The sequence below is a fragment of the Notechis scutatus genome, chromosome 6 (assembly GCF_049901735.1).
Source record: "Notechis scutatus isolate UNSWTSFEM ecotype Mainland chromosome 6, rNotScu1.2, whole genome shotgun sequence".
Lineage (NCBI taxonomy): Eukaryota > Metazoa > Chordata > Lepidosauria > Squamata > Elapidae > Notechis > Notechis scutatus.
This window is the reverse complement of record NC_142014.1, coordinates 41,253,157-41,280,242: the sequence shown is the minus strand read 5'-3', so window position 1 is coordinate 41,280,242 and position 27,086 is coordinate 41,253,157. Positions and strand designations below refer to the sequence as shown.

General features: G+C 33.7%; 1 protein-coding gene across 1 annotated transcript in view; it reads right to left on the bottom strand.

Annotated features, from left to right (window-relative positions):
- The window catches only part of OTOGL (otogelin like), a 95,964-nt gene extending 71,393 nt beyond the window's left edge, over positions 1–24,571 (bottom strand). Inside the window, exons 1-18 of the mRNA XM_026667629.2 lie at positions 24,529–24,571; positions 23,117–23,215; positions 21,350–21,504; positions 19,508–19,629; positions 18,825–19,030; positions 17,941–18,068; positions 17,370–17,476; positions 15,228–15,334; positions 14,555–14,680; positions 14,010–14,118; positions 13,054–13,100; positions 9,174–9,319; positions 7,831–7,957; positions 4,766–4,943; positions 2,938–3,062; positions 2,395–2,604; positions 1,397–1,562; positions 109–183 (exon numbers count right to left, since the gene is read on the bottom strand). Coding sequence (XP_026523414.2) covers positions 109–183; positions 1,397–1,562; positions 2,395–2,604; positions 2,938–3,062; positions 4,766–4,943; positions 7,831–7,957; positions 9,174–9,319; positions 13,054–13,100; positions 14,010–14,118; positions 14,555–14,680; positions 15,228–15,334; positions 17,370–17,476; positions 17,941–18,068; positions 18,825–19,030; positions 19,508–19,629; positions 21,350–21,504; positions 23,117–23,215; positions 24,529–24,571 — 2,276 coding nt within the window. The remainder of the gene's footprint in view (positions 1–108; positions 184–1,396; positions 1,563–2,394; positions 2,605–2,937; positions 3,063–4,765; positions 4,944–7,830; positions 7,958–9,173; positions 9,320–13,053; positions 13,101–14,009; positions 14,119–14,554; positions 14,681–15,227; positions 15,335–17,369; positions 17,477–17,940; positions 18,069–18,824; positions 19,031–19,507; positions 19,630–21,349; positions 21,505–23,116; positions 23,216–24,528) is intronic.
- Positions 24,572–27,086: the final 2,515 nt, after the last annotated feature.

Below are 27,086 nucleotides of genomic sequence, written 5' to 3'. Positions count from 1 at the left end.
CAAATTCATATAAAATTAAAACAGGCCTGTATCTAACTCAAAAATTAAATGCAGAAAAATTCCATTTACAAATTTGGTCAAAATGAAATTCTTGATATCAAAACTTACCATGATCCCGACGGTGTGGGCAAAATTTCTCCGGGTTGAAAACTTCTGCCTTTATAATAACATCGACAGCTAATCCTAATTTTTTAAAAATATATTTTATTTATTTGTTACTGTCCTGCCTTTCTTACTTTATGAAAAACTCAAGGCAGAGAATGCACTTAATACTCCTTCCTCCTCTTATTCCTCTCCCCCAAAACCAACCTTGTGAGGTGGGTTGGTTGAGAGAGAATCACTGATCCAAAGTCACCCAGTCAGCTTTCTAGTCTAAGGTGTGCTTCCCAATTTTTTTTCCTTCATTACCTCCCAAAACTTAATTTTTACTCAATTTTGAATAATTTACTCAGGTTTGGGAAGCTCTGGCTTAGCTTCTGAGATCAATTACGGTTAGCTAGGTGTTGCCACCTGCTGAGGCAAATTCTAGTAGGACGCCGTTTTAAGAACACAAAAACAACCATCTTAATCAAATTTCTCACAGTTGACCTATCAGATACCTCTGAGACAGATGACTACCCCCCAAAAAAATCTGGGAGTAATTTTAATATTTCAAGACTAATAAATTTCAACAGTTCTGTCTTCCAGGAATTTATTCAATTTTCACTAAAGCCATCCAAATTATTGTCTATCATCATGACTTTGTGGTAAAGAATCACACAGATTAATTATATGCTGATGAAAAACTGCATTCTTTTGTTCCTAAATTTAGTTATCAGCTTCACTGGATAACTTGATTCTGTTTTGTAAATTGAAGAGAAACATTTGCCGGACCATAGCATTAGCAATAGAATTTAGACTTAAATTCTAGCTTCACCGTGCTTTACAGCCCTCTCTAAGCAATTTACAGAGTCAGCATATTGCCCCCAACAATCTGGGTCCTCATTTTACTGAAGGATGGAAGACTGAGGCAATCTTGAGCCGGCAAGAATCGAACTGCTGGCAATTGACTGGCAGTCACAGAATTATCCTGCAATACTGCATTCTAACTACTGTGCCACCTCTTTTATACATGCAAACTTTTATACACCTCAGTCATGTTTTTCCTCAGTTGCCTTTTCTCCAAATTATGAAAGTCTCCAATGTTCTAGACTTTCCTGATAGGGAAAACGCTTGAGTTGCCTGATCATGTTAGTTGCATTCATTTGCATTTTTAATCCTAACCCTAACCCTTTTTTCCACAGGTAGCGATTGAACAGAGACATGATGCTAAACCTCACTGTTTCTTCCTCTTAAACCCAGAATCATAACATGGTTTTGTGCTAGTTTAAAAACACATTTAACTAAATTAGCTTACATTGGCACGCAAAAATTAATAGATTCTTCAAAATATTTTCCTTCAGGGCAGTTACAGCCTTCAGCACAGTCATTATCACAATCATCCCGAAGAGAAAGGGAAGAACAGGAGTGCTCACAGAAGGAGGAACATGGGTGATACAGCATTCCACTTCGGCATGCTAATGCTATGGAGATACATCAAATTTCAGGAATATCAGAAATTCTATACAAAATATAGCACAAAAATCTTCTCTCTTTTTTACTCAATCAAGGCTACTCTAGGTTAGAACAGAATGCCCTCCAGACTAGAGGTGATATTCAGCAGGTTTTGACCAGTTCTGGAGAACCGGTAGCGGAAATTTTGAGCAGTTTGAAGAACTGCCAAATCCCACCTCTGACTGGAGATTTTACAGGATCCTTCCCCTGCCACGCCCACCAAGCCACGCCCACAGAACCAGTAGTAAAAAAATTTGAATCCCCCCACTACTCCAGACACTTTGCTTGATAAATTGGTTACATGTCATAGGTGGCAGACACAGGTACTCATAAAGCAACAATTAGCAGCATGGTGGCAGGTGGGGAGTGTTTAATCACAAATACATGGCAGGTATCTTTTCTCCCGTGGAGTCTCCGAGAAAAATCCTAATTTCAAGTTAGAAATATAAGCCATCAGCCCATGCTGCATTTGCAATCACCTAATTTGAAACACATGCACACTCACTCCCATTCTCAGTACACCAACACTAATGTACATTTTGCATGGGGATAGACTTGTAGACATATTTATTAGGCAATGGGTAGGTAAAAGTGTTAAAGTTTTTTCTTCTGTAGTGGTACAATAAGTTGAGTTAAAGCTATCTTAAATTAGCTACTATTTACTCTACACAGTCTCATACATTTTGAATATCTACTTAGATCCAACATAATAACCAGCTTCACCTTATAGACTTGATCAAGAAATAAAAGAATTCAGATCAAGTCATATCTGGTTGGTATTCTCATTTCTGTTTTACTTACCACAGTATGAAACATGAGATCTGAAATCGATAGTAATCCCATGCTTGCTGCAAATATAAGCATAGTGTGCAAATGCATTGCACAAGCAACTTCTCCCACATTTACAAGCATCAAAGCGACATAGCTGATAATATAAATCTGGACTGATATATATGTGACATGGAGCAAAGAGTTCTTGATTGATGAGATCACACTGGGATGCATATGCAACTATAAAAAATTGACATTACCATGTTTATTAGATAGAAATCTAAAAGTAAATAGTAAAACAAAAAAAATCTAATAATAGATACTATGTAAAAGTGACCTAAATGGGATTAAACCATAGTAAGTAAAACATTTTCAATGACTATTTAAAGTAATGAATAAACAAATAGACAGTGTTGCCTTTACTAAAAATATTAAACAAAGATTAACGGAATAGTTTGATGTTTTAAAATCAGAAAGTAGGGAAAAACTCAGACAACAAACAAGAGTTGTAATCTAGTAATGCAATTATGATAAAATTTAGATTAAAAATCTCTAAATAAACGAAAAGTATACCATTTTGTTGGTTAATGTTGCAAGGGTCAACTACAGGAATGTTGACAGGCATGTGACATGCTGATGAAATCTTCCATGCATTAGCATGAAGTTGTGGGGTTCCTTCAATCATTCCTGATGGGGAACTAAGAGAAAAAACAAGAATGATTAAACAAAAGAATCAAGCTGTCCAGAAAAATATGCTTAATACTGGAATATTCTGTTGTCTTCTAAAATATGTCCATATGGAAAAGTTCTGTGCTAACATGATGGTTGTATAGATTGATTGATTGATTTGACTTCGTATTAATACATGCTGTTTGGAATTTCAGCTGAACATTTCCAGTTGTACTGTGTTGCAAATGTTAACCTTGCCAGTTTCTCAATCTATATTCTGAACTACTATATATCAGCACAGCAATTATACAAATGCCATCTTCTTTGTAGAACTCCATGTACTGAGTCAGTGTGTGTGTATCATATAGAGATGATAGATATATAATATATAGATGGGTGGGTGGGTGGGTGGGTGGATGGAAGCTATTTCAGTTCTGTGCCCAGAGCATTGTCTTCCAGATCTTAGAAATTTTCTCACAATGGCCAGCAACAGGACAGACAATCAAGAGTAGCATTCTCTTACACCCAGTTACCTGGGGGATGATATTCTTTGATGCTAACATATCTCCTGAATTTCACCCCATCTCCCCTCTCCTAAGCTGTTGCAAAACCTAACCTTCATGGCCACATCTCTGCGAGGGAAAGAAACTCTTCTGTCCTATCTAGATTTCAGTAAAACAAGCCACATCTGCCTCCTCTCCCATTTAAATAAATGGCTCCAAATTAGCAATAATGATAGCTTATTATGAGACTAATTCTATAGCCCTTTAGTACAATTTTATGTGTCCATCTGAGATAACCCTAGAAGTTGAGTCGTGGCAACTGGACTTCTTTTCTTGTTTGGTCTGAAATGTTTTGCTGCTGCTTCTTCAGCTTCTTGGATAAGCAGCAAAATGTTTCAAACCAAAACAGAAACATCCAGTTGCCATGGCTCAACTTCCAGGAAACTCTGCCTGGATGACAGAATCTTCACCACCATCTTCAAGAACACTTTGTATTTAGAAGGCTACATAAACGTCCTCTGCCTTTTAAAACTGCAATAATATAATCATATATATGGTGCGGTATGGAAGACCCTGTAAACACAACTCCTAAAAAAACCCTGTCCATAACAATGATAATTCAGGATGCCTTATAAGAAATGAACAAATAAGTAAAAATAAAAATTGAAAAATATTCTTAAACAAACAAGGCAGCTACTTTTGTCCAAGTTTATAATGCTTCCATTTCTATTTTTTCCCAAATACATTTTGTTGACCATCAGCATAAGTCAAAGGTTGAGTACCTAGAGTTACTTTTAATTGCTATAATATACTGATAACTTGAGAGTGCTAGTGAAAAAGAGAACATCTAATTTATTCCCTGGTTATTTGTAGTTTGTGTTTAAACTTATAAGTTTCTATGTCAACTACAGTTTCCTTTGATCAACTAAACATTTGTTAATTGTGCTGCTGACTTTTGTCTGAGGCTTTATTTTTACTCTCCTTTAAAACAGCTTTAATCTGTTCTATCTTATAACATTTTTATTGCCTTTTGTAATTTTAGATGTGTTTATTATTATTATTTTTACTGTCGGATTATTTTTATAAATGAAATATGAAAGCATCTTTCAACAAAATAGTTGCTTGAATTTTAAAAAATGGTTAAACTTTTTTGTAACAAGGTGCAGTGTGCATTTTATATTTTAACCAGTGCAAATGATCAGAATTATTCACTTGTAAATCCAACTCACAGAAAATCGTCTCTCAGATTTCCATTGTAAGTTCCACAGAGACCCATAGTTCTGCTCTTCCACTCAGCTCTGAGTTGAATATATATTCTTTTGCCATCTTTAGCAAACTGGATTTTTAAACCAAATTTAGTTTTTAGCTGCACAAACAATGAAGACAGGTTCTGTACTTCCACATATCCTGAATATAACAGAAAAAAGAATTAAATTCTGAATGTATACATAGATTCATACCCATTACACTATGCTTTTTGGGAATAAGCAGTATTACAGGTAGTCCTTGACTTTCCACCATTTTTTAGTGTTTTTTGAAATTACAAGAATTTTGTAAAAAGTGACTTACAATTGGTACTTGAACTTTTGACTGCCACAGCATTCCCGACAGTCACATGATCAAAATTCAGGTGCTATGTCCCAAGATCACATGATTGCCATTTGTTGCTTTCCTAGCTAGCTCTGACAAGCAGAGTCAATGGGGGAAGCCAGATTTACTTAACATTCATGTGATTCACTTAATGGCCACAGTAAAACAGGTCATAAGATTGGGCATGACTCACTTAACAACCACCTTTCTTAGGGATGAAAATTCTGGTCCCAATTTATGACCCAGTGGTCAGAAATTGAGGACTATCTATATGCAACATGGAAAAAGGAGTAAGAAATAGCAGGCAAAGAAACTAAAAATATGAGAACAAAAAAAGAGGAAAGGAAATATGGTTAAATCTTGTTTATATTCCCAAACCATTCACTGTGCTTCATAGTTTTCTAGCCTTGAAAATCATAATTGCCTCCACCATGTTTATGCTTCAGGGCATCTTGTTTGTTAATAATGACATATTTTTGTTTTTTAAAATCTCAGCAGTTCTGTTCAGCTACAGCTTTTCAGTCTTCTACTTCCTCTTGACCCATTCACTCTTCCTTTATACATATATTTTGTGATATAATATTCTTTTGTCTCTATATATTGTCAAACCATTTCAATATGCTTTGTTGAACTGGACAACCATGTTCACTAGAACTCATTGATCTGATTCAATCCATATGCACTCCAAACCCATTCTTGATTTTATTTTCACTTGTTTCACCACATATTCTTTTTTATTACCCTCTTCCAATGGATTCTGCAGAACATCATGGGAAGTGGTTCTTGGTGGAGTTACATAAAAATTTGCTTTTATCCCTTTTTCTTCTATGGAAACATGAGTATTTGACTTTTCTGAACGTACTTTTTCTTTCAAATGGAAACATCAATCTATATTCAATTCATATACATTGTCCATTGTCTTATTGATTCTTATGGCTGAAAAACTGTGTTTTTTTTGCAGACAGATAATTTTGCTCTCAGGACCTCATTTTCCTACAATAAAAAAAGAACTAAGAGAACTAAAAATGACTGTGATTTTCCCCCCAAAGTCTTTTTTTAACCTCCTAAAATATAAGAAGCTTGGTAGTTAATGCAGCCTCAAATGACTTTCAATAGAATAATTGCTTGTATAATTCCTATATATCAAGTGAAAGACTTAATTTTTCCACAGGGACAAGTGTGACATACAAATGAATCATGACAAGAGAAAACTATGAAAACTCTTTCTCAATCTATTTTTGCTTTTCTAAACAGAAAGATAAAACTGATCCATGATGGATGAATGAAATATTTATGATGACTGGAAGTATAATACAGCAACTGACTGCAATAAGGGATGGCTTCTAGCTACAACACTTATCCCAATTCAATTGTTTTTCCACATAGAATACCATAGATGAGAGCCAGTTAGTTCAATTCATGTGATCAATCAGGTCTATCTATTTAATTTGAAGCAATCCTTGGCTCCTAAACTGACAAGAAGTTTACTGAAGCTACAGTAAACTTTGAATTATAAATTCATTTTAATTCATTTAAAAGATAATGTTGATCTAATATCCTTTTGTGAAAATATGTTCAGAACCACATTGCAGGAAACAGCTGCATTCATTGCAGAATCCTTCTGAAATCCTCTTGTCTGCATACCATGCTTGGACTAGTGGCTTGGTAGTTCCTTCCAGGGACGGCCCCACCGGGCATCTACCCTTATTTCTAATGTTTAAGAAAGATAGAGCTATCACAGTCTTTCTATTTATTAAAAAGCCAAGAAGTATTTAAAAATGGAAATAATTTCAATAGTATAAACTCCTCACCATGTAACACAAGAAGCATAGTATCTAGAAAAGTCAGCCCTTCCCCAGTCTTTTTGGGGATAAGAGAACCTATCTCATAAGACATTTAAAAAAATAAAGTATGTTAAAAAAGAGAAAATGTAAAACCTATCTTTAATTTCAAAACTACAAACACTGAACTGAATGTTAAAGAAGATAAATTACACAGAGCTTCCTAGCTCTTTTTTTTTTTAAAAAAAATGAAGTTGATAAGTTGAAATTGTATCTAAAAGAAAATGCAGTCTTCCAGGCAGATCATGCAGTTTTGCTAAAATGAAATGCCATCTGCCCTTAAGTCTCCATAAAGAGATGAGACTGTGTTGCAAATTAATATTGATTAGAAGAAGATTTGACAAAGGAAAATACATTGTCTGAAATACAATCTGAAATACAAAATGGTAGTTAAAATATATGCAATTCCCCAACTTATAGAGAGGGAGAAAAAATGAGGCTTAGCAAAGACAAAGGATAGAAATCAAAATCCCAGACTTGCCCAATTCTGTCTAAACATTTTAGCTGTTTTAATTTGAATAACAATTTTCCAAAGAAAAAGTTCGTCTACTTCATTTATCCAGACTCCTGGAAATTCCCAAGTTTAGTGAATGGCTGTGAGAACAAAGGTGTTTTTTTTTCAAAATGTGGGCCACAGATTTCAATGATATTCTGCTTTTTGTTTTAAAACAATGGAGCTTGTTTGATCTCCAGCAAAAGGAGAGGACTCAGTATTTTGCCCAATGCAGCCTGGCACAAGGGGCTGGTGGCAAACTACATGATAATGTATTTATTTTTCAGAAACAGCTTGGTTAATACAGTACATTAAAAGGAATTTAGGTACATGAAGATAATTAACTAATAAATAATAAAGGGTATCTTACCATTTAGGGTGAATCCCTGGCTGAAGGATCCATACTGTATTTCACCACCCCGGATGAGAGTCACTTGCTTGCTTATGTCATCTTCAAAAATTAGTGTCAAAGACTGAATGCAGTCATAATCAATGCTCTGTATGAACCAAAGGAAGAGGAGGGATGAGTCTTATAGGAAAAGGAACATATAGAGCAAATGTTGTTAATCTGTATTAGATTCCATTTTTATCAATATTCCATTTTTATTTTACTTTTCTGCCCACCCCCAGCCCAAAATTTATTCTTATTACATTTTTGTAAAATAGATAAATAATGAACTTTCTTTAAGATTGTAAAGTATATGCACCAACCTAGCTAGGAATATTGAACAGTATAAGCTCATATTGAAAAGATAATCGTTAAGAGTTATGCTGGTGTGGCACTTATGGTAGCCTAGAGTTCCCCAGACCTCACAGTTTGGAAAAGTTTATCTAGGTGACAAGAGAGTGACAGGATGATTTCAAGACAAAATGGTGAATTAAATGCTAGTGTAAAGCACTAGTATAAAAGTTTTAAGACCTTTTGATATATTTAAAAGAAATTTCAGTTTGGAATTATAAAGAAAAGTATATTTATTACTTAAAACAAAAAGTCACTTCATTAAAACATACACTGCAAATCACATATGCAAAATGTAAATGAAAACACAACATAATGTACCTAATAAAGATAAGTAAAACAAGCAACTAAAGCAATTGAAACTATTGAAACATAACCATTATTAATTAAAAGGTATCACAGCTAACTTTTTCTCACTCTTGGAATGCAATTGCTTCAGTTAATCAACTAAAATAAAATTTAAATAATTCAACTATTTCATCACATTCAGTATATTTCAGATTTAACCAACCATCATTTTAAATGCTTAATCAAATATTTTATATACTTTGAGCTTCCAGATCTATTGTTCCAAGAAAAGTGCACATAAAATATCAAATAAATATCTCAGTCAGCTTCAAAATGCTCTTATCTGATTGGCAATATACCAAACTGTTCAAATCTGTCATCAAAAGCATTCATCTGTCTAACACACCTGGTCAGGCTGTAACAAAATATGTAGATGCTTGTGTAATCATGCGTGAATGGAAAACCCTGTAGACTTAATCCCAGTAAAAGGCACAATTGCTTTTACAAAGCCAGTGCTTACAGCTGAAACAAAATCCAGGTTCAGATCATATAAGACACTCAATATCAAGAAAAATACTGATTTTTTTAAATTGCTAATCTTCTTAAGTAATTTATTGGCTTTCGCTGAACTAGATATATAGGAATTTATTTATCAACACAAAATGTTAATTAAACTGTCAACTTACTTGTCCACAGGGACTTTTCTGTAAAGCGAGTGTGAATTTGTCTTTCCCGGTGCCTTTTACCAAAATATATTGACAGCTCCCAAGAAAGGTATAATGGCGACCATCAAAAGTTGTGAAATGGGATTCACCAACAATTGAACATTCGGCTTAAAGTAAAGATTGATCAATACAAAAAGTGTATTATTATTATTTTATTTATTGATTTCAGTGCTCTTTGACTCCAACCAACTCTGAGAGCAGCATAACTAAAATAATAATATAAACTAAAGAGCAACATTACAACTGAATAAAACATAAAAACTAGTAAAAAGAAATAAAATAAGAATGAATCCAAAAAGAATTACATGGTAGCTTCAGATTGCAAACCAATCAATACAGACAACATTTCCAACAGGAGGATCTCATCAATACTATCTCAAGGCCTGGGAGAATAACTAGGTCTTTAAAGCCTTCCAGAACACCATTAGAATAGGACGTCTCCAGATCTCAGGTGGAGCCTCATTTCAGAGGCAAGGGCTTTTATGAAAGAGATGGGGTTTCTGGGTTCAGAAGATTCCATTGTTTAATAGAAGGGACCTGGAGCACATCTACTATATAATCTCCAACTCCATTCACTAAAGTCATCCAAAAGAATTTCCTGCTTTGAATGGGTTTGGCCTTAGCTGACTTTATTCTAAATCTGTTCCAGCTTTTTTTTTTTTTTTTGCATTCCTGATCAGTTGATAAAACTCTCCTTGCTTGATTTCAAAACTAATTATTTTGGACATTTTTTTAATGGTGGACAATATTAATTCATTTATTATATTTTATGTTTTAAATTGATTTTGCAGTGTACCTTCTCTGATGTTTTTGGTATATAAAGGTGCATACATATACAAACACATAAACACACATATTTAAGGTTTCAGGTTAATAAAAAAAGACAAAGAAACTATACCTAAACTGAAATATAATCACCAGAGCCAGCCACTGCTCCAAGGTTAAAACATTATTCACAATAAACATGAGGGAATCAGTGAAATCCCCCTCCCCGGCCGGTAGAACCCCCTTTTCCCAGGACGGTGCAGCGGCGGTCCGTAATGGCCGCCACAAAGAAGCTGGCAGCCAGGTAAGAATGCGCAGGAGGAAGTGGAGAAAGTGATTGAGAGGAGAAAGTTTTTCTTGGCTCCTAGGACTCTAAGACATATTTAATAAAATTCCTGAAAAGTATGACTTTCTGAATAATACCTGCCAGAAGAGGAAAAAAGCGGCTGTTTGAAGGTGCTGAAAGGATAGCTTTCCCTCTTTTCCTACGGAATAAATAACTGGATATTAAGAAACCTATTTTTAGGTGGAAATTGGTTTTAAGCGATGAGTGGGAAGAGAGAGATTAAAAGAAAATATTTGTATGCTAAGATTTTGTTGGAGCAGATGCCTTAAGGATTTGAAGACTAGAATATATTGTAATAAGATTTTAAACAGATTTGGACTTTCTTTCTCTTTGATTGATATTACCCCAGAAGGAGAAAGTGAGAACTCTGCCTTGGTTTGGACTGACTGATTGACTGATTGATAACTTTGGGACTGTTTTATCTTTTTTATTTTCTTTTGAATATTCTGGTTGTTGTAAGAAGAAAGAAGGAGAAAAGAAAAGAAAAGATTTATAATGGCTCTTTCTGTTGAGGAACTAAGAAAAGAATATGAACAAGCAAAAAAAAATGGTAAAGATGGTGTGGAAGAAGCTTTCCTTTTCTTAGAAATGGCGCTTACTAATTATCAACAAACATTACAACAGATGAAGACAGCAGAGGAACAAGAAAGAAAGGAAGGAGCCATCTTTAATGAATCTCAGAATTTGATCCAGAAAGAAGGAAGAGAGAAAGAAAAGAAAAGAAGAGAAAAGAAGAAAACTAAAGGACTTAAGGACTTAAGATCTAAAAAAACATTTAAGAAAGGGAAAAATAAAGTGCAAAACCAATATGATGATAGTAAACAAAGGGGAAAAGAAATACGACAGAGAAGGGAAGCCGGTAAGGCAGAGGCTAGAAGAAGGGGGGGTAGAAAGGTTTGTTGGGAGAAGAAAGAAAGGGAAAAGGTGGAGAAAAGCTACAATGTTTTGAAATTAAATGAAAAAAAGGAATTTTTTATGGATAATGGATAAAGTATAATTTTTTTTAAAAAAAAGATTTTGCAAGGTACATAAGATGAGATGGTAGTATTGCAATGGTTTAAGAGTTGACAAGAGATTAAAATGTTAAAATGTTTAAAAATGATTGGCTTTAAAACTTAATAATAGGAGAGGTTTAGAATATTGTTTTAATTAAAGAGTTTAATAAAATTATGGTATTGATGTTATTATAAAATTTTTATTATAGTATTTTTTTTTTAATATTTGGATTTATTGTCTAATTATGCACTTAATTGTGTTGGATGTATTAGTTAGATAGAATGTACCAAGCAAAATCTGATTGGGTATTAGATATTATTTTAAAGATTAATTTGATTAACTTAGGGGGAGATAGAAAGGCATCATACTCTGATTAATGATTTCAGGAGAAACTGATTTTCTTTTTTTTCATAAGGAATGAGACAAAGGGATGATAAAAAATGGACAAAAGATACAAATATAATGATTCAAACTAAGATGATTAATTAAGGTAGAATTAAGAAGTGTGAAATATGTGGAGAAGTTAATATAGAAGGCTTAGAATGGTAAATAAAATAAGTAATGATATGTAAGATGAGCATGAATATAATTGAAGTCCATGAAGAGAGAGACACCTGGGTCCAAGTTACTTTCCAAAAGATTTTTTTATGTTTTGTGTGTTGTGTGTATATGTCTTTTTTGGGGGGAGAATTAGTAAAAACTTGTAGAAATATAGAATGAGAATAATGGTAACTAAGTCAGAAAGAAACAGATGAAATAATAATAATGATATTGAATAAGAGTAAAGAGAAGTAAAGAGAAATTGAATAAGAGGTTTTGGTATGTTATATGGAAATGGTTTAAAACAGAATCATAATTTATCTGACTTGTTAAATTTACAATGGAAAAAGGTTTAAACATGTAATGAATAATGATAATTTGTGTGTTTTAAAAATTAATAAAACTTGTTTTTTTTTAAAAAAAAAACTCTCCTTGCTTGATTTCAAAACTAATTATTTTGGACATTTTTTTAATGGTGGACAATATTAATTCATTTATTATATTTTATGTTTTAAATTGATTTTGCAGTGTACCTTCTCTGATGTTTTTGGTATATAAAGGTGCATACATATACAAACACATAAACACACATATTTAAGGTTTCAGGTTAATAAAAAAAGACAAAGAAGCTATACCTAAACTGAAATATAATCACCAGAGCCAGCCACTGCTCCAAGGTTAAAACATTATTCACAATAAACATGAGGGAATCAGTGAAATCCTGTGTGTTGTTACATGGAAACGTTTATCATGCTTTCCATATTGATTTGAGTAATAGTACTAATATCCTAGGATGCACTGTAATCAAATCATATAACAGCTTACTTTTTTTCTGAAAAAGTACTTTATATTTTTGTAGCTAAAATATTTTATTTTTGAAGTAAGGAAATTTAAGGATTTACCCAACTGGATTGAATTCTGAGTCAATGTGCCATTTATATATTTATTATGACTCTATGTGCTGCCCAATATTTAACAACATTCAATCTCAAGATAATCATCATAAAAATTAATAGCATAAATGTTTTTAAATTATTGACTTGCATTATGGAGGATGCAAACTTAACACGTACATTCTTAGCTAGAATTTAACATCTTCTCTCTCTCTCTCTCTCTCTCTCTCTCTCTCACACACACACACACACACACACACACACACAAACACACAGAATTATTTTTATAAGAAAAAATTACCTGGGCAATCATGTTCAGTGCAGTTCCAAGCACCACTCATACAAATGCTAAAATTTAAAATAAGAAATTAAAAACATTTATATATTTGGGGATCAGATTGAACACTGAAATTTGTTTATAACACAAACCTATATAATAACCCTGTTGTTATATAGTACATAAAAGTAACTATAAAAGAAAGAGTTAAAATTCTTTTGTTGATGTTCTTTCACACACAGAACAGAACAGACCAGGCTGTGTGGGTTCACTTCTACTCCTAGTACTTGAGTAATCAGTGCAGAATGGGATCTGCATGCTTTAATTCAGAAAAGACAAATCTATGGGCAATCCTGGAAGCAGTTCCTCTTTGATCCTCATCTGAGATATCTATGTTTATCAATAACACCAGCCAATACCATTTTCGCTACCACCATATATTGCCAACCCTCATTCAATCAGTTCAGTTGCTATGATATGACATTAATCTCTCGCTGAAGGGTAGAAACTGGAGCCCTCTGATAATCTTTTGTCTGACTAGCCTACCTAGTTGCAATTTTAATGTGGATACTAAAGCTATAAAATATAATGTGAGAGGATGGATCCACAGTAATTAAAAAGAAATGATATTGTACAATAAGGGTGAAGGAGTGAAGCTCACCATAAGCTGGTGCTGGAACCTCAGCCCAGTTTAGAGGTCTTTACAGTATGTTCACCTGTAACCAGGTGGCAAAGGAACTTATAAGAATAGTTCATTCCTTGGTGTGCTTAAGATTTCTTCGACCAACAGCTCAACCTATTATTTATGTCAAAGTCAATAAAGTTGTGTCTGATTTTAATAGAACCTTGATTTTTGTACAGCCCCACTCCTTTGTCCTATTCCGCAGCAGGAACTATGGGTGTAAATTTCATATTCTCCACAAAACAGAGTAACAATTGGCAAGATACACAAATCAGAGAGGTTTTTGAAAATTACATACCAGTTACTACATTCTTGTTCAATTGTTGAACCTACAGGGAAGGCTGTCCCATGATAAACACATGGGCAATCTGATGCAGAAATACAAGTTCCATTGTTCATTATAAGGCCTAGTTTGTAAAAATAAAAAGATTGTAAAAATATACAGAGATCACAATATTTAAGATAGTCCATGTCAAATATGTACAAATTATGCCTCAGTTAAAATAATTATGTAATGAATTACCCAGTTTCCATCTGAAACTGCCAGTGGATATTTCTTCAAACCTAAATGAGATGAACTAGTGGCCTTACTAATATTGCAATAATCTCTTGCAGAGACTGATGGAAAGAGGTCTGGAAATTTGAATTAAAAAAAGAATATAATGGTCTATATTTCAGTTCATTTCTTATTTATTAGCAATGTTTTAAGGACAATCACTTTTAATAAAAATTTAATTCCTTAAAAGCTATGGAAAATTCTAAAGATACAAGACAAATATCAGTAGTTCTTTGATAGACAGAAACTTTATTATAAAATAATTCAACTGATAAAAATTCACTTACCATCTGGGCAATAGCATCCATCTAAGCAATGGAGATTACTACCTAGACAGTCTTTCTCAAAAGTGCAGGTTGGTGGACAACAACTAATACAATCCCGATGGAGAAAAGTATCTTCACAATTGTCAGCTAAAATAGTCAGTTAGGAAAGAATTATTACACTGCAGTATACTTCACTTTAATGAGAAAAAGTATGTATTATTTTCTTTTCAAAATGTTGATTGAACACATAAATATCTTTCTAAATTAAGGCTTACTTTGCCAAAGCCATCAAATTTAGAATAAAGGACCCATATATTAATTCTTAGTAAGATGAGTATTAAGATGCATAATTGTACATTTCATAATTAAAAATAAAGGCACACCAAAAAGATACCCTGAAATTTAAATCATTCTGAGACTTATTATGAAGAGTTATACATAACTATTTAAAATTTTAAAAATGCTGTTGAGTTAATATAGCTTATTTAACATGACCCTGAATTATTTTCATACCCTGTATGTATGTGCCAAATTCTAAAACATGTTGGTTAAAGTGGTTCCATTCTCTTGCAGAACAGTTGCAATATGCTACCCATTACAGTCCAGTGATCGAATATATCAAATAAACATTTTTTGCTTTGTTTAACATCATGAAACTAATTTTTGATTGATCAAAGTATTAAAACACACTTACTACAGGCTGGAAAATCATCTCTCCAATCTCTAATAGGATAACCTGCATGTGAACATGAGCGAGTGTATTCTGTTACTGCTCGGCAATAAGTTTCATCATCATCCTTTCTGAAACAGCAAAATGAAACTTCTGGTTAGTTACTGTACATTCTTAGGAATTCTTAGGAATAGAAATTATTTAAAAACGCAATACCATTTTATTGCCTTTTCCCTCAAAATCTATAACCTTAAAACCGATTTGTTTTTTGGTGATAGATCTGATTGTAATGAAGGCTTCAAGAAAAAAATAAATCTCCTTCATTTATATTACAACTTCATTTATATTACAAGCTTCCCCAAATATGGATATAGCTTAACTGGCTCATACAGTAGTTACAAAAGACAAATGTAGCAATGTTTTTATTTCAGATCTTTTCCAGCCTCCCTACATAAAGTGGTTGTGAGGCAAAAAAAAAATATTGGAAGAATGGTAAAGCAGAGGTCCCTTATGTGAGACCTAAGTGTTTATATTCCATCCTATCATATTTTATATTTTGCATTGTTTCTTCCTTTTTTCCTTCCTTCTTTCCTTCCTTCCTCTCCCTCCCCGTCTCTCTACACACACACACACACACACACACACACACACACACAAATATATCTTTGCAGCTGAATGACAGAGAAAATCAAGAGAGATAAAAATAAAAAGCTGTGAAAGAAAATGTTTAAAGTTGTCTCATTCCAGGAAAGGACAAGCAGAATTTTAAAAAAGTATGGCTTGTTCAAGAACAGAACCCAGTGTTAATACTGAGATTTTTTTTAGAGGCTAATTCTTGGACAACAAAAATGAAAACTTAAAAGACTAAAAAATATAATATAAATTCTGTATACTAGCTTGGGTCTTATTTATCTTGTATTATCCTTTTAACTAAAGTTCCCTGTATTGCGTTTTGTATTTCAATATTACAGAGATTTCCTTAAGTGGGAAGGCTACAAATAGAACTCTCTTCTTTCTTGGAAAAGAGTTTAGGATAAAAGCCAATGGTGGTATTTTTTTAACCTTTTATCATCAGCTTCCAATAATTTAACATGTGGTATAATATTGCACAATATGCAATTTAGTAATGTCTCATGATACAATCATCATATCAAATATGGGTATGCTATTTTGCATTGAACAACTTTCTTACAATATACCAGTGTATCAAATTAAATGTGTATCATGAGAAATGATTAATCAATATAATTCATGATTATATCCTATTTCCTTTACTAAACCAAACAGCAAAAATTCTTTTTAATAATCAAAAAGAATGAATGATTAATGATTAATTAACCAATTTTAATTAAATTGAAGAATTAACAAAACATTTCTATTGTCTATATTCATTAACATTCATTAAATGTTTCAGAAAAATGAGTATTGATTCTGTTTAGGTAAGTGGCAGCACAGAAAATAAACTTACTAATTAAAATCTACCAAGGAAATATAGTTCTCTGAAATTTGGCCTTTGGAAAACTCTTATCCAAGAAAAGAGACTATTACCTTTCAGTCCACATTTTTCCAATATCTGATTTACAAAACCACTCATGGATTTTTCCTTGCATTATGAAGGGAAGCCCAAGTTCAAGTTCATCTTCAACCACAGAACATATAACTCTGAACCAGTCATTTCTTGCAAATCTAGCCCACAGGTTATTGAGACACAGGCATCAATTCTGAATCATGAGGATACCAGAAAGATTAAATGTGCATTGTAGCATGATGCATGACAATGCAAACTCTGCTCTTTTGTATCATGAGTTACACACAAAGGGGAGGACTTTGTATCCCAAGTGCCACAACAGAAATTTTATCAGCTTACCTCCCCCACAGATGACTATCATTTGGGAGGGAAAGTTGGAGGTGGGAGAACTGTAATACCCAGGGAGGGAGGGAGGAAGGAAGGAAGGACTAAACTAGTATTAAATTAGGGATACTTTGGAAGCAATTCATTTCCAGCTATTCTGTTGCAAGTCAAAAGGACATCTCTTTCACTCTTACTGTAGTTAAGAGACATTACAGTAGATGTGTTCCGCTGTGTTAAAGTGGAGAAAGGCAAGGTAACAATCATGATGGTTAATAAGCCTGCAAAATAAAAATAAAAAAGTATATTCATCTTACCTACATAGGTCATTCATGCAGCTGGAAATGTAGGGATAAGGATCTATGCTTTGATGACAACTTAGAAAAGGAAACTGCAGGAGTATTTGGCACTTAAAGTAGATACTCTAAATGTAGAATGAAAATGGTATTGAGATATATACACACATACCTACATATATACTGTATATATATAAAATTAAACATGCAAAAAATTTGACTGGCATGGTGGCCTAGTGATGAAAACTGCTTCTATTCAGAAGGTTGAAAGTTCAATCCTAGGTAGCGGCAGATGCTTCTCTCCTAGGGTGCAAACAAAACATATCTGCTGCAAACTCTGTGTGGTGTCAGGAAAGGCATCTGGCCAGTAAATGCTTAGTTCCATCCAATTGCCCTGACTCTACCCTGAATTAAGAGATTACAGGGTCGTAAAAAGGGAATTTAAACATGCAGAATATTTCCTCCCATCCAACCTAGCCTAATAACTCTTTTGAAAAGCCAACACACTTTTTATTATATCACTTGTGGCTCTTGAGATCAAGACTCATAAAAATAAATATTTTATATGAAAATTGCAACCTAAACTACTTACCTCATAAGATTCCATATCAATGTTGCAAGGACTAGGAAAACTAGATGTAATAGGTACGCAGGTTGCATCATCTGGGATTTGTACAGCCCAGCTATTAGCAAATTTAGCTATATCTTCTTTATAGTCACCTATTTAAAAACATAAATTTTATACAGTTTATAGCCCAGCATATACAATAAGATATTCAAAGTTTAGTTATTCAAATGATGGTTCCCTAGATTGCAAAATATGCATGTAATGTATAATTCCTTTAAAATAGATAACATAGTGCATCTGTCTTCACATCAATTTGAGTCTTGACATCAGAGGTGGTATTCAGCAGGTTCTGGAGAACTGGTAGTGGAAATTTTGACTAGTTCAGAGAACCGGCAAATACCACCTCTGACTGGAGATTTTACAGTATCCTTCCCCTGCCACGCCCACCAAGCCATGCCCACAGAACCAGTAGTAAAAAATTTTGAATCTCACCACTGCTTGACATGGAGTTATAACCACAATAGCTGATACTAATATACCTTATTAATGGTGGACAAGACCAGCTAAGAAAGGTCCTGTTTGAATTTTGCCATACACACAAATTCATTTTAGTAGTCTTAAGCAGTTTGTGCCATTTCAAAATCAGTCCTTATTTGCAATAGGCAGATAACACCACTGATTAAATAAAGTCATAAGAATGATAATGATGTTATGAATCTTGAATATATTATATCACTGTTAAGTAATTATATAGTTTTCACCTCATGACTTGCGAAAAGTATGCAATTACCATCCACAACAAATTCAATAGCCTAGTAATATTCTCTGATGACAATTACAAATAAGTAGAATGAAAGGAAATGGGTTGAGTTTATCATCATATATTTTAGCATGGGTTACTTGCTTACTACTTTGTAATATGAGATCATCCGATGTGTTGTTATTATAATTTCCACAGAGACCACATGTTTTTCCCTTGTGTTCTTCTGTCAATTTAATGTAAATCCCAGAGTTTCCATCCCAAGCTAAGGAAAAGCCAAATGTAGTTTTCACCAAAATATAATTTGCTAATTTCTCAATGAAAATATTTCCAATTGTTTGGGGCAAAGACAACCTGAAAAATAAAATAAATTCCAATTTAAAGATGTCAGCTATAATCATGCTATATTTTAGTGATAAAAATATTGTTTCTTTAAAAAAATGAATCATAGTAATATAATATTGAAATTATCTTTTTATACATAAAATGCAACTTATAACAAGTGCATTTAATTTTTTTTAAATTTGAATCCATTTTTATTTTTCCATAATACAAATATTAACATTTGCAATGTAACCATGTTATTTCAATTATATTCAACTAGCACCTGCGAGATTCCCTTCCTTAGCTGGTTGGCTACAGTCTCACAATCTTGATAGTGATACAGAAAGGGAAAAACAGAGATTCTATTCCAGGTTTTGCAATTCCATGTCAACCAGAATTGAATATTTTCATCATCAAACTTTCACCATAAGACAAACAATTCAATAATTTTCCTATGAATACTTTAGTTATTTAAGAAGCATAAGAAAGCACTTCAATTGTTTTTACCTGATTCTACCCTTTCTAACTTCATGTCCCGATATGTGTATTTCATCCTGATTTGAAAAGAACAAGCTTATTGACCGTAAACAAGAGTACACTGAACCAGCACAGTGAGGGCTATTATTAATCTTAAAGAGAAAAGAAATAGATACATAAAACGTAAGAACATGTTTTAAGTATTACACACTATACAACTTATTTTCCAAAAGAAACAAACTGGAAATGTTTATAGCAGTTTTTCTATAGCGTATTTAGTGTAGATGTCTCTAAAGAAAAACTGTACACATGTTAATATGTATAACACATGGTGGATACATTTTCCACTATCATATCATATGCAATCTTCAAAATGGAGGTTCCATAAAAATAGGTTTAGAAATGTAACACTATATTGAAATTACTCTACTGATTACTAATGGGCTTACAGACGCAACTCAAGGTGCCGGTTTTAACTCTTAAAACCCTGCTTGGGTTGACACATATATTTAAAAGTTCATCTCTGATGTATTTATGTATTATTATATATTATTTATGTATATGTATTATGTATTTAAAAGTTCATCTCTGCTAACCAGAATATCTTTGCCCTATGTTCATCCTGAATTACCAAATAAAATACTCACTCTATATCAGGTTAACCAATTGGGTATTTGTTACGTATGTGTATTTTTGTGGAGATATGAAAGTACCAAAATGTTGTGACAGATGTTAGATGATGATAGATGATAGATTGATGATTGATGATTGATTGATTGATAATAGATGATAGATGATGAGATAGATATATCTATTACTAACCAGAACGTGGTTAAACATGCTGCCAACCTAAAACAGTTATTCAATAATACTTTTACATGAAGCCTTAATGCAATCTTTCAATTTTTTGCTATAGCAAACATGGGTTTAGGGTGGTCTTAACTTTTGTCCTTGCTAATCAGTCTGATAAACCACGCTCTTACACCAACACAGGGAATATCAAAATAGTATTATCATTACTCTGAAATTTTAAATATCAGTGTGCTTTTTTATTTCAAAACTTCAAAATTCCTTGATCACCATTTGATACAATGCTGATTCTGATCTCATCTTTTATTAATTTTCACATAAGATATTCTATGGCAATATAGAATATATTATATTTTTAAAAACTAATAATGCTGAATTTAAATGATGAAAAAAAGCTGAGTAAAATAGTTCAATCTAGAGTAGTACATTCAACTAATTGGCATTGGGAAGTAGTAAGGAAAACTACAGACAGCCATTTTATCATCTGCAATTTTCCTCTTTTAGGCAATATCTGAATGAATTTTTGCTCCCATTAGTAAGGAAATTTTCTTATAGATATTACACTTATCTTTCCAATACTAGATAGATGCAGACTACTAAATACCCACCTTCTACCTAATGGGTTCAAAATTAGGTCTAACAGTAACATAATCCTGTCAAATCCACATGAAAGTTACAAAATGAAACGTATAAGAATTCAGACCAATTTCTAGGGATTATGGGAAATGAACAAAATATATCTATAATATTAGAAACAATATTGATTAATGTAATTAGGGTATACTTATCGCTTCCTCATTTTCCTATCCTTTTGTGTTAGCTGCCCGGAATGCTTTTTGACCTTATAACCAAATAATTAATTATTAATTGCTCAATGAATGGAATCATGAATTCTGCAAACTGAATCATAGAATAGTAAGTGATCCACAGAATGGAAATAGTTCTCTTTCCATACCATAATCTAAATCAGCTTAGTTATACAGTATAGAAGAATCTCTTACATAACTGGCTGAAAAGAGCATTCTGTTTTCAGGTCCCTCTTGACCCAATTTCAAGTCTTACCCACACAGTGTACTGAGGTTCTGGATTACTGCAATCTTTCACAAAAATGTATGAGCAGTTTCCTGGGAAGTAGTAGTAGATGCCATCAAATGTTTCAAAATGGTATTGTCCCCATGATTTGCAAATCCCACCTCTGTCTTTGCCAGTATTTGGAACTAAAGAAAACAAACATACTTGTTTGCAAGCCAGGCCAGCAGAAACAATAATTTCAGATGAGTGTTGCTCACTCCAAAGATATTCATCACATTATGTTGTAAAAAAAACAACAACTGAAACATCACAATATAATCAGATGTTTAAAAAGAACCTGTGGATGGAAATGTAAACAAATAGAAATAAAGTAAGGAAATTTGATAATATATGTTCTGAAGACAAACTAAAATATAACTAGATAATATAACTAGATTAACTTCCTGAATATTTCCTGCAGTAGCTGTCTTTCTCAAAAGAGCTGGCATCTTTTCATCTTCCTTCTTCAGGATGTTGCAAGGATATGAAAACACTGGTGCATGAAAAAATAGTGAACATTATCGATGCAAATCGGGCTTTTTCAGAATAAAAATTGGAACTTTTGTGCTTGTGTTTATTTTCATGGTCATGATGCGCACTGAAGATAGTGTTTTATTTCATTGTATGAGGTGCAATGACAATAAAGTAAACTAAAAAAAAACCCAACTATATTCTAAGAAGAGACTTTTGCAAGATTATTGCAAAATAGTTAAATTTATGAAAGTCTGTCACCACAAACAGTATAGTACCATGGCACCACAAACTTTTCTGTCTTGTGTGTGACCGTGGCATTACAATACAAATAATAAGGGACCAGGTTTGCATCACAAGAAGTAATTTTCACCTCTCTATGAATGCATCTGCTAGTAAAATGGATGATGAAGCTATAACATAGCAAATGCAATACTATACTTTTATATGTACCTAATCTTGGAGTCTAAGGATGAAGGAATGGGAATCATGGATAAATATTTTGAACCCTTAGGTGTATTAGCAGAATGTTGTAGAAATTTTTCCAAGATGAGGATAACTTATGTCTTCTGAATTGTGTGCTGGCTGGGCATCTCCAACAATGATTAGGGACCATAACTGAAATGTAAAGATCCATACCATATTCTTTAATACTTGCCTTTTCTTTCCCACTTTTATTAAATACAAACTAGTAATTGTTTTAATGGCAAATTTTTGGGGATTGAACTTGAGGATTTTATGTTGCACACACCCACTGAGATTCATATTGTGCAACTGTTCGGTTAAAAGGGGGAGGGGAATGAGATAGTAAGAACCATTAACTCATGAAAGAGTCTGTAAATGAAAACTCAGCCCTGGGAAAGTGGTAAGCATAATTTATGAGACTTAAAGTAACCCCACCTTGATTCTGTGTGGCATTAGAGAGGACAGAAGGAAACTGGCAGACTTTCAAGATTTTGTAATAATTATACCTTACACAATAAAATACAGTTCTATTGGTTCCTTCAACTTCTGTTTCCTGAGTTGGGTTATCTTAAAGAGCTGACGTCAATTTAGCTAACTCCAAACACTTAAAGCCCCCTTTAAATACCTTTTTTAAAAATGCTAACAAGCTTAACCAGTTAAAATAATGTCTAGGGTGATCCAGAACCACAATTACAAATTACACTTAGACTTAGTAGTACTTATATCTTTGCAAAATGTAAGCTTGAATTATTAAAATATGAGATTGAATATTTTGCTATATACCTACAATAAAAGTGCATCACACCTTCTCCTGGAACTTACTGATTTGGCAGCGCTTCCCCTGTGCCTGAAATGTCTCACAGTCACAAAATCCTGTCTTTGTGCAAACTGCTCCATTAAGACAATATTGAGAACAAGAAGCTGCATAAAAAAACAGACAGGTGTCAGTTAGGGCTCAGATTAGACGAACTTCTTAAGCAGGCCCTGGTACCTCCAAGACCTGTTTCAGTTCTGCATATCCAAGGAATTGATGGGTTGAGAAAGATTGCCCAAAATATACTGTATATACATCATCTTAAAGATAGCTTTCTGTTAAGTTTATTATCCTCCATATAAGTTGCTTGTGTGTTCTCTCTTCTTAAAAAGTTATTTTATTTCTGCAAAAATCCACAATTCATAAATTAATTTTTTCTTGCAATTAAGGTGAAACACGCATTTAGTTCCTTTTTTAACATCTGGGAAATTTCCCTCAGAAATAAATTATCTGAAAGCATTTGTCATCCAAAGATATAAATATCATTCCCGTATACATCATGCATCTGTATATAAATTTCTAAATGAAATGCCTAAGCCAGCAATTTGAAATAATCAGCAAAGATGCAATAAAAAAAAAATTGGCTTTATCACAGCAGAGATAATTGGAAACAGAAAGTAACAGAACTGGTTGATAAGTTTGTAAACAAAATCAGTTTTAACCCATTCACCCACAGTTTAAAGGATTAATAAATATTGATGCATTTTATTAATACTGCATTTTATTATACTAAGCTTTATTATTTTTAGTATTATTTATTATATGCATTTTATTATACTAACCTTCTGCCTCGGAACACAAGCCAGTGACTGTTTTTTTTAATTTCTTAACCCATAAGCAAATAAATACTCACTGGAAATAGACCTGGGTCCCAATTATAGAGTCACATTCTTTTTTGTCCAGTTGATTTATTGTAAGTAAGTGGAATGGAAGGAAGCTAACTTATTCTTTCCCTCTGGTCTGAAACTGGATTTGATCTACCATGTCAATAACCCATCTATTTTTTCAGCCTTCTTCCAACTATTAAAACAGCGAACTTGTCAAATATTCACATTAATAGCTGTGGGGGGGAAATCCATGGCAATTATACAAATATATTTAATTATAGTTAGCTGGGTTATAATGTTACTGACCTCTTGATGAATTCTGAGCCTGAGAAAATACATCATGAAAATCTGATGAAACAGTGGTTGTCTATGAGAGAAAGGGAGAAAAACAAGCAAACCTCTCATGAGTTTCCAAACCAAAAATAAATCCTCAAAACTTAAAATTCTACAAATTACAATTTAATTGTAAAAAAATAATAATTGCTTTAAGTTTATATAAAGATTGTTCTCAGGGGAAGCTCAAAGCTTTTGGTTAGTTAATAGTGAATTCAGATATAATTTCATTCAATATTAGAAAAATAAAAGAGACTTACCAACACTGAACACCACCAAAGTGAAGGCATTTAAAAGACACATAATTCTTATATTAAAAATGAAATGTTGCTCCATAGTTGAAGTATAGATAAATGTTATGTGTAGAGTGTGACTTCTAAAATTTGCCACATTACTGAAATGTCAGTGATGTTTCTTGTATCTTAACTATATTGATTAAATCTTTCTAAGCCACAACTTCTGCTTATTGAATAAACCACAGTTTGCATTAAATGGTATGCCCAATACAAGTAAACCATGATATAATTTATTGTACAATAAATCCAGTCAGCATCTCCACTTACTTAGTTGAGTAATCATTCTCTTGCAACATAACCTGCCTTGACAAAAAAACATAAAGCCCTCATTGCAGGCAACAGGTCCTGGGAAAGAGCAAGTTGTGAATAGACAGAGCTATGGGTGTTTCATAACCTGTCCTGCATGTTCTAAGCTTGTTTCCCACCCTTTTCTTGGATGGAAAATACAATCCCACTACCACTGTGAAATAATACTCAAGTATCAACCAGCACCTCCTCTAACTGAATGTGGAATAAGGACACCATATTATGTGGGTTGGTCCCACTATGAAAGCTGACCTAAATGTTTTTGCCTGTCCCTCTCATCTAAAAGATAAAGTAGATGAAGATTAAATTACTAACACATTTAAACTAGTATGAATTTGATTTCAGAAGGCTGCTCAGTCTTCATCTATAGTGGTATAGAAAGTCCACACACCCATTAAAATGTCAGGTTTTGAGATGAAAACAAATCAGACTAAAATAAATCACTTCAGAATTTTTTGTACCTTAAATATATACCGGTAAACTGCACAAGTCAATTGAAAAACAAACTGAAATTGTTTAGTGAGGAAAAATTTAAAAAGAACCAAAAATAATGTGGTTCATATCCTCTTACAAATATGGGTGTGACTATGAAGTTCAGCTGTATTGGTAGGATTTTTCTGACATTTACTCTATAAAGTCTGTTGTTTCTTACAGCAAAAGTCATTATCTGCAAAGAGCATTCAAAGCATCAAAGGGATCTCATTGTTAGAAGGTATCAGTCTGGAGAAGGAATACAAAAAATTTCCAATGCATTGGCTATACCAGTGGTTGCCAACCAGTGGCCCGTGGACCACTGGTGGTCTGCAAGAAAATTTTGGTGGTCCGCAGAGAAATGTCACCCCCCCCCAAAGCAATTAATCCAGGCTGCACGGGAACACAAGGCTTGCGTCGCTTGCATTGCGAACAATACAAGGTAGTGAGGGGAGGGGGGAAAGGGCGGAGGGGGGAACTTGCCCCACTCACCCCATGTGCCTTGCCTGGCCACCGGGTTGCTTCTTTCTGCTTCTTTCTTCTTCTGCTTTTGGCTGCACACAAGGAAAGCAGCAAAAGTCTTTCTTTCTCTCCCCCAAACTCTGCCAGAAATGAGTCTTTGGGACCCTGAAAGGCATCCTGCTCCAAGAGGCTGCACCAGTGCAACAAGTCTCACCAAGACTCATTTCTGGCAGAGTTTGGGGGAGAGAAAGACTTCTGCTGCTTCTGCTGCTTTCGTTACATGAAACCAAACCCCCCTCTCTCTCCCCCTGAGAACGGAGCTGGAGACAGTATCCTGTGATCCCAAATAAAGAATGATTGATCAGTAGGAAAACGGGGTGGGGAATTTTCCTGCAGACTTTTTGGGGGATTTTCCCAGCGTCTCTGGTCCGCGGGATTTAAAATTATGAGTTTGGTGGTCCCTGAGGTCCAAAAGGTTGGCGACCCCTGGGCTATACCCTGGAACACAGTGAAGACAGTTATTAACAAGTGGAGAAAATATGGCATAACAGTGACATGTTCTCCACTTGTTGAAGATTGTCTTCACTGTGTTCCATGGTAAATGCATTGGAAATTTTTTGTGTCCTTCTCTAGACTGATACTTTTCAACAATGAGCTCCCTTTGATGCATTGTAAATTCTTTTTGCAAGTCTGACTTTTTTACATCTCAAAAACCTAACCTTTTAACAGGGATGTTTGGACTTTCTATACCCACTGTAGATGGGTATAGCAGCCTTCTGAAATCAAATTCATGTTAGCTTAAATGTGTAAGTAGCTTAAGTTTAGGAAGAATTGGATGTCCCTCCAAAATTGATGAAAAAAACAAGAAGAAAACTGATCTGAGAGGTTACCAAGAGGTCTACAGCAACATTGAAGAAGCTGCAGGAATTTCTGGCAAGTACTGATTGTATGCTAAATGCTGTATTCTTAATAAGCAGGGTAGGGTGGCAAGATGGAAGCCTTTTCTTCAAAGAAAAACATCCAAGCCTAGCTGTATTTTGCAAAACCCTACATCAAGTCTGACAAAAGCATGTGGGAGAATGTGTCCTGGTCTGATGAGACCAAGGTTGAACTTTTGGGCCATAATTCCAAAAAGTATGTTTGGTACCAAAACAACAGTGCGCATCATCAGAAGTATACCATACCCACAATGATGGTGATGGCAGCATTATGCTTTCAGACTGCTTTTCTTAGCTGGAACTGGGGCTTTAGTCAAGGTTGAAGGAATTATGAATTATGAACGA